Below are 8,660 nucleotides of genomic sequence, written 5' to 3' on the forward strand. Positions count from 1 at the left end.
TTCTGTAAGGGGTGTGCTTATGTAAATATTATAGGTTTGCTCTTTATGTCAAGTATGTTTTGGTAGAATTTTGACACATATGATGTTTTTAACAAAACCCTGACAGCTCCTAATTACAACAGTATTCCTAAATTTAGACTGATTTAACAGGTAGTTTTAAAGTTAGGTTTTTACAACATACTAATTGATCGATGGACTGCATGTTGTCTGTAGTTCAGTAAATTAAAGGTTGCTGAAAAACTTATTAGTAGCACAATAAGATCTAAATCTAGAAGTTACTTTTACAGGGTCAAAAGAACATCCACATTTTTCATTTTAATGAGCAGAGATTACAGCAAATCAACTTACTGCATCCTTGATCTCAGGTCCTGGAGGACCCTCAACCCTTTGCAACTGAATATGGATAAGACTGAGCTAATTATTACTGACCCAGGCTCTTTCTGTGCTTATGCTGCACATCATATGCACTCCCTGTCTAAACCCAAAACACAAAACTGTAATGTTCTTGGTGCTACACTTGACAATAACCTCACCTTGAACAACCACGCAACTCAGATTTTGCAATTTAGCAGCTTTTCTAAGATTAGTACAATGTTATCCTGGGGAGTCTTGAGACTGTGATTCATGCTTTCATTTCTTCCTGCTTGGAATATTGCAGCTCTCCATATACATTTCTGAGCCAGTAAAGTTTACATAAATTCCAGTTGGTCCAAATTCAGCAGCTAGACTTCTCTCTGAAACCACAAAAAGAGAACACATTGCTCCTGTTTGCACTTGCTCCCAGTAAGTTTTAGGATTGATTATAATTCATAATTCATAATATTCATTCTGAAATCCTGCCTAGAGACCAAAATTGGCTGCGTCTTTTATACTGGGGCGGCTATTCTTTGGAATAAGCTTCCAGAAGAGATTAGGCTGTTTTCCTAGTCTGTTTTTCTTAAAGACACATTTGTACAGAAATACCTTTGCTAGTCTTTGTCTTCCATTCATTGAAGACCTCCCTTAAGTTTAATATTACTATTATTATTTATTATAAATGTTGCATATTTTCATTTTTTATTTTCAATCATATTCCATGGTTTTATTACCTTTTTTCACTTTACTGGTGTTTGCATGTTATCATTTTAATTATGCACTGTTGATAATTCTATATTTGTAATCTGTTAAGCAGCTTTGTTATTATTGTTGTTGTTGTTGGTATTAGAAAAAATGATACGGCACTCAGATCTTTTCCTGTTTATAGTTTCTTTCATGTTTTTTGCAATCAAACTACTTCAACAGTTGTGCTACTTCAACCATTCATATAATATGTGAAAACATTTATTTGGATTGGGAATTGGCTGCAGTGACTCTTAGTATTTGTAACTTTTATTCTTTTTGTATTATTTATTTCTATTTACAAAACATTTCCTCATAAAAACGATTGAGATTTAATCTGTTTCTTCAAACACGTCGTTCTCTGAAATCTACTTCATCATACTTGCTTTGTTTTTGTTTTCTAATGTCGCTTTTAGCTTTTATCAACTGTCTTGCTAATTTTAGATTTTAATTACTATTTAGGTATTGGAACCTTTACCAACAGCTTTGCAGTTTTTAGCTTTTAGCAGCTGTTTTTTTTAAATTTTATTTTAACCTTTAGCTACAGTTTAGCTAATTTTACTTTTCATCTAAGGTTTTGCTACATTTAGCTTTTATCTACAGTTTTGCTCATTGTAACTTTTAGCTACTGTCTGGCTCATTTTAACAATTTGTTCTGCTTCTACCTTCACCAGTTTGGTTAACAATTTATTTGTCGACAAATTTTAGCAACATTAAGCACTCATCATTCACACTTCCCCAGTAATAATAATAATAATAATAATAATAATAATAATAATAATAATAATAATAATATACAGTCAATAAATGACAAAAGATGTTGCAGTAGTTTGTGAGACTGTATCCTCTTTAATATTAAAAGTTTTTTGTTTTAATACAGGCAGGTCCGTTTTTATCGATTGTTCTGAAATCTACTGTTTATCAGAAGCTTCTCTCCTATTGGCTGAGAAACCCATCCGTTTTTCATTCCAGCCAATCACAGGCGCGCATGCTGAAGGGGTTGGTCCGGCTTCAATCTGCTTTCGTTTAGCCATCCTCATAAGCTAGTGGAATGAAAGCTAACACGTGGATTTGAGTACTTCGACTATTTTCTTACATTTCAGGATAGTTTGGTGCCTTTTATGAACTGTGCCTTGTCAACGAGGGCTCCGTACTCTTAGCTTAAGGCGAACTTTACTTGTCAGGAGAGTCTTGAGCCTTTTATTATGGCGGACAACGAAGACGATGATTATCAGTACAGAATCAAAGACGGGGACTACGTTGTGTTAAAACGAGGAGAAATCTACAAAGCAGTGCAGATTCAGCTGAGGAAGTAAGTCAGAACTGCACAGCTACGATGCTAAACATAACTTATAATGGATGTCTCCACTGGCATAATGCACAAAAAGCAGCTGATCAATGAGAGTATGTGGTTGTTTACACAGGAAAGTGATCTTTGAGAAGCAGTGGATCTTTCTGGATAATGTAGTGGGACACCTGTACAGCACCACGTTTGAGATTGTGTCTGGGGGGGTCCTGCAACCCAAGAAGGAAGACAAGGACTCAGAAAGCTCTACAGGTGCGAATCATTTAATTGATCATGTATTTCCAATGCATTTTAAAATGTTGATAAGTGTTTTCTTTCCACATTGCCTACTCCATGTGTCTGCGTGTGTTTGGTCCTAGATGTGAAAGCGGCAGGTACAGACAACAGGAACATTGTGGATGATGGGAAATCGCAGAAGTTGACCCGGGACGACATTGAGACGCTGAAAGAGCAAGGTCTGAAGGGTCAGGTACATCCAAAACTGTAGTTTCACATGGAAACGGGAAAGTATCACAGGGCTGTCAGCTTCTGTGGCTGTGGAGTAAGGTATCATTGAAAATATGCAGGTTTTTTTTATTGACACAAACAATTAGGGCTGCACAATATATTGAAAATTTATCGATATTGCTAAATCATATTAAGAAGGTCACCTGATATTTGTAACCACATCAAACACAACATATTTTGATACCATTAGATAGATCTTTTAAAGACAAATCCAACACAATTTGAATTTTAAAATCGGTCTACTGGTTACCAATTTATTGTCAAAAAATGATCATCAGAATCGGTCTAAATGAATCCAGTTCTTAAATAGACGGCATTAGAAAGTCCTGTGTTTAAACTCTCTGGATTTTTGCCCTTTTCTTCACGCTTTGTGCTCTGACTGCTGTCGTGGAGGATTAGGTACCAACTATTTGACAGAACATCCCTTCAGAAATGACCTGAATATCCCTTTAAGAGCAAAACAAAATACTCAAACTAATTTTGTTTTTTGATTAGAGGCATGTGAACTACAGCCCATCTATGTTAATCTAAACACTTTTATTCCTGTTTTTCACTGATGTAAAATTTCCGTTTTATCCCGATAAATGGCCCATGTTCTCATTTATTTTTCATTTACTAAATATTTTTCCAACGGATGATAGGTCTCGTCTCCAGGGTTTTCAGTTTAGCCTTTTTTCTTTATTTAGATTTAGCATTATATTATTAAAACCATCAACAGTCTTCCTTGGAAAAAAAATGGAAGGCAGCCCCATTTAGCATTAATAATTGAAATGAGCACCGCTTCAAAAGTGAACGTGAGAATTTTGTTGCTGTTTTTTGTTCAATTTCAGCAAAATAAACTTCGAAAAATGTAAATAAAGTAAAAAAAAATTGGTCTGGATGACATGTTTTTTTTTAATAAAATAGCCCTGGTGCTATCAATACTTATCAGTTCACAACATTTAGGTTCACACCTGAAAATACAACCTAATAACCGTCACCCTTCTCAAAAATTGAGTCGGTATTGTTTTTGTGAAGTCCAGTTATTTTGTCCATATTTTCAACTGAAGTGAAAACCTGGTTTTGGCGTTAAGTGTCACATAAATGAGTGGGAATTTGTAAAAATATAATTCAAAAAAGGTTAAAAACAAAAACAACTGGACTTCGATTCTTTAGTTGAAGACGTTTCGCTTCTCATCCGAGGAGCTTTCTCCTCCAAGAAGCGAAACGTCTTCAACTGCAGAATAGAAGTCCAGTTGTTTTTGTTTTTTTAACCTTTTTTGAATTTTTACCATGGCCTGGATGACTGAGAATCTACACCAGCATAAAAAGATAATAATATAAAATACTTTAAATGTACAAACTAGGCATAAGGACAGAAATGAATAAAATGTGAGATGGGATTATAGCTGTGTGTTTGGTCCTCAGGAAATCATTCAGCAGCTGATCGAGAACAGCTCCACCTTCAGTAATAAGACCGGATACGCCCAGGACAAGTACATCAAGAAAAAGAAGAAGAAGTGAGTCACTTCTGATGTTACACTCACGATCTACTGCAGAGCTACGTTAACGTAGTGTGTTCAGAAATGCTTGTGGTTTCCCAGGTATGAAAACACTGTGACGATTCTGAAACCAACCTGTCGCATCCTGGCTCTGATGTACCATGGCCGCGAGCCAGGAAAGATCTGGTGAGTTAGCCCACTAACAAACAGGACGTGTGATATTTGTCCCTCCGTATCAGGAGCATGACTGGATTCTGTGCGTGTTTGCATGTGATGCAGCCACCTGCGCTATGACACACTCGCGCAGATGTTGACTTTGGCGAACATCCACGCTGGCAGTAAAGTTCTGGTGTTTGAGACTTGTGCCGGACTTGTACTGGGATCCGTCATGGAGCGAATGGGAGGTTAGTTTGCTCCTAAGAGTACGTGTGCAGCTGGATGTGTCCGAAAGATTAAAGTGTTTTCATGCAGCTTGAACAAAGCCTTTTTTTTTTTTTTCCTCTGCCCTTTATTTAATTACTTTCTGCTTTCCCCTCATCCAGGCTACGGCTCAGTGATTCAGATGTACCCAGGAGGGGGGCCTGTTCGGGCGGGTGTGGAGTGCTTCGGCTTTCCTGCTCATTTTCACAATATGCTGCACGAGTTCCCCATCTGCCACATCAACGCTATGTTGGCAGGCTCTCTGGACACCACTGTCAAAGACCCCGCTGCTGGTATGGCTTCGCTTTTTTACTGAGCTATAACAAACTAGTGCTAAAGGGCCCCAAAAAATTATATTTTTCTTTGGTTGAGCTGAAGAAATGTCAGTGGGGTCACTGCTAGTTTTGGAGATGAAACTTGCTCGTCACACTTTTCCACGGTCACATCCATCCATCCATCCATCCATCCATCCATCCATCCATCCATCCATCCATCCATCCATCCATCAAGGATAGATACTCCTTGGACAGGTCACCAGTTAGTCACTAAAAGTCAGCTAATTTTGGCCGTCTGCCAGTCTTCTCTGATTTTTGTCGGGGGTGTTTATTCATCTTTATTTGTGACAAATTTGGCATTTCTCTTAGATTTTGTTAGCTTTGTTGTCTCATCACAAATCCTTTGTCCTTTTCCAAACTGACGGCATTGTGCCTGCTGTCTGCAGCAGGTAAGACACTGACTACATTTAGGTTTTTCCCCAAACCCTACTAATAGGAACAAAACATCTTTTTTTTTTTTAAATTAAAGTAAGAAGTTCTTATAACTTAGTTATTCTTTTGCAACAGTCATCTGACATACTTTTTTTTTTTTTTACTTTACAGATGAAAAGCATTTTGACGTTGCTGCTGAGGAGGAACAAAACCAGCCTGAGGCAGAGCAGCAGCAAGGCAGTCCAGAGGAGCAGAGTATGGAGATAAATGCTGCTGAAGATGCTGGTCAGGACCAGGAGAAGCTGGAGAAGGAAAAACGGAAAGAAGTGAAAGTATGTTCAGAGTTTAAGAAGTCTCCGGTAGCTCCTGTCTGTTGTAAGCTTGTGTTTTATTTGTGGAAAGGCAGATGAGGTTTTTATGTAATTTAAACCCCGTACCCCTTCATGTTTTTGTTTCCTTTCTTTTTAAAGGCTCAAGAGAAAAGAGTGAAGCTGGAGGAGAAGCGAAGGAAGCTGGCAGCTGCTGCTGCTCTGCTGGAAGGCAGGAATGCTGATGGGTCAGTGTCAGATCGGCTCCTGCATTCACGTTTCTCCTTCTCTGCACCTCTCTGCTTTCATCAATTCCCAATTAAACCATCCAGTAAACAAAAGCAATTAAAATAGATTTCCAGAGGGGAAAAAAAATAAGAATGATTAAAGCATTGCTAACTACGCCTGTAATAATCATAAACAATAATTTGCCTTCCTCCGGCCTCACAGAAAACGGTTACTGTGCAGCGCTCCTACAAGGTGAACAAATTGATTGCTTTGCAGTTTCCTCTCATGACATGAAGAACCTTATAGGCTTTTTCTAATTGATAGATGCGCTGATAGGAAGGTGACATCTGGGCCTGAACTACAAGTATTGATCTTGTTAGCTTGTAAAATTCTCCTTTTAGATCATAAAAGCTGTACGATAAACACAGAAAGCACTGAACGGGATTTCTCACATTGTCCTAAATCAGCATCCTCTTCTGATTCTCATCCAGCTGGATAAAATATTGACCGGGTCTCAGTTAGAGAGGTGGGCAGTAAGTCTTCGAGAGCTGTGCCACACGCAGCTCCAATCCATTCGATTACAATACCGCCTACCTGTACATTTCCAATTACGAAATGTACTGTTGACAGCGCTTTTTTACGTTTGACGGGTTTGCTTGGTCATCTTTTTTGTTCTCCCACCTGCAGGTTGGTCATAGCCAGTCGATTTCACCCGTGTCCCGTCCTTTTGGGCCTGATTAAATTCCTCTCCCCCTCTCGGCCGTTTGTAGTTTATTCACAGTACAAAGAGGTAAGAGAGTCATTGTGGTTCTTCGATTAGTTTACATCACCCAGAGGTGTATTTTGCAAAGCTGCCTTGTTTCTAACTGTACTTTATATCTATCATGCTGTTATTAAAAAGATCACTCTGTGTGGGAACATTATGACAAAGCTGTTTTTTTCTTTCCTCGCCTTTTCTACTTCAAATCTCTGCAGCCTCTTATCGAGTGCTACACAAAACTTAAAGAACAGGGCGGCACAGTCAACCTCAGACTCACCGACACTTGGCTCAGGCATTACCAGGTAAATACTGACACTCTGGATCAGTCAGACGTTGTCAAAATCTTCAACAGTTTTTATATTCAAAGATTAAAATGAAAAAGGAATTACTGTCTCACCAGCACAACGTTTCTGCAGCATGTGATGTGTAGAACTGAAAACAATATAGTGAGTTACTCGAATACCTCAGGTGCAGAAAAAATCCCTAAGGGCAAACATCTTTGAATAATCACATTCACAGTTTATGTGAATGTGAGCATGTGTATATAGGAATGTAGGTATATGTGGGTAAATGTAAAAAGATTGAGTTCCCTAAATGTATTTATGCAGACATGTAAGTGGATACATCTTTATATTTTTCTAGCATGCAGCCAAATACAGCGATTGAAGAATTGTGAATACTTTAAATGGACGGATAGGACCGCATATGTTTAGTGGATGGGAAATACAAACACAGCAGAAAATATCTGTTTTTAAAACTACCTGGAGTAATGTGGACAGGGCCTTTTAGAAAAACATAAAAAGGTGATCTGGTTCTGCAGTAAAAGCAACTTAACTCCACCTCAATTCATAACTCTGTGCGAATAAAAGACACATGCATTGCTGATTGAAAAGTCGTTCCCTGTGGAGAAATGAGACAAATCATCCTAAGTAATCCTGCACAAACTGGAGTACAAAGTAAGAAAAAATATCAGACGGAGAGCAATAATAATGTGTACTCCTACATCCTTTCTGCTTGTTTGACTTAAAGCCTGAATTTCTGTTGAATTATGTTGCTCCACTAAAAGAAAGAAAGTGTTTCATGTTTCAGTGCTGGGTACGAAGCAGCTTGATGATAATAATAATAATGTAGCTGCACGCTCTTGACTGTTTTTCCTCCCAGCCATTCCAGCAGAGTTAACGTCTCCTGACTGTGTGTCTCTGTCGTGTCCCCAGGTTTTGCCTAACAGGACTCATCCTCTGCTGCTGATGAGCGGGGGTGGGGGCTACCTCCTCTCAGGGACGACGGTCGCCACGGACCACTCCAAGCCAGCAGGCTCCCCACGAGCCGAGGAACCGGCTCCGAAGAGACAAAAAACTGAAAAACTCTGAGGGATAAACACACATGGATCAGATCTGATGCTAGAAATTTTACTCCCGACTTTGTCTCTGTTGAACGGATTTGACGCTTGTGGTGTAAGGCAAAGTTAGGTTCACGTCTATCAGAGCCCTTTTTTTTTTTTTTTTTCTCTCTTGTTTTTGTGCTCATATCTGAGCAGATTAAGGCATAGTATTGAGAGCTGTATGCTAAAATATGCCATTAGAGCTCTGTTTTTCTTAACTGAAGATAAATTTTGTTTATTTTTAAGAACCAAGTTTGTTTTATTTCTTGAGACCAGCTGTTAACTAGGCATTTTTTTAAAAATATGATTTATTTGCTAATGTAGAATCACTGTATTTACATCAGTGTCTGCAAAGAATTAGAATCAATGTTTGAAAAAAAACATTTGTGTGACCACTTCTACTTGAAGAAATAATTAAAAATATTTGTTTGGTCCCAGAATAACTTCTTTTATTAGTTTGCAAA

At 38.3% G+C, this 8,660-nt stretch overlaps 1 protein-coding gene across 1 annotated transcript; it reads left to right on the plus strand.

Moving 5' to 3' along the window:
• Positions 1–2,113: 2,113 nt before the first annotated feature.
• On the plus strand, positions 2,114–8,634 carry trmt6 (tRNA methyltransferase 6). Its single transcript, XM_017409267.3, has 12 exons — positions 2,114–2,410; positions 2,523–2,656; positions 2,764–2,873; positions 4,319–4,410; positions 4,495–4,578; positions 4,672–4,796; positions 4,935–5,105; positions 5,691–5,851; positions 5,990–6,075; positions 6,743–6,845; positions 7,031–7,117; positions 8,030–8,634. Exons 1-12 carry the CDS (start codon positions 2,304–2,306, stop codon positions 8,183–8,185), a joined length of 1,416 nt encoding a protein of 471 aa, XP_017264756.1. The 5' UTR covers positions 2,114–2,303; the 3' UTR covers positions 8,186–8,634.
• The last annotated feature ends 26 nt before the right edge of the window (positions 8,635–8,660 follow it).

This window comes from Kryptolebias marmoratus, linkage group LG19, assembly GCF_001649575.2.
Source record: "Kryptolebias marmoratus isolate JLee-2015 linkage group LG19, ASM164957v2, whole genome shotgun sequence".
Lineage (NCBI taxonomy): Eukaryota > Metazoa > Chordata > Actinopteri > Cyprinodontiformes > Rivulidae > Kryptolebias > Kryptolebias marmoratus.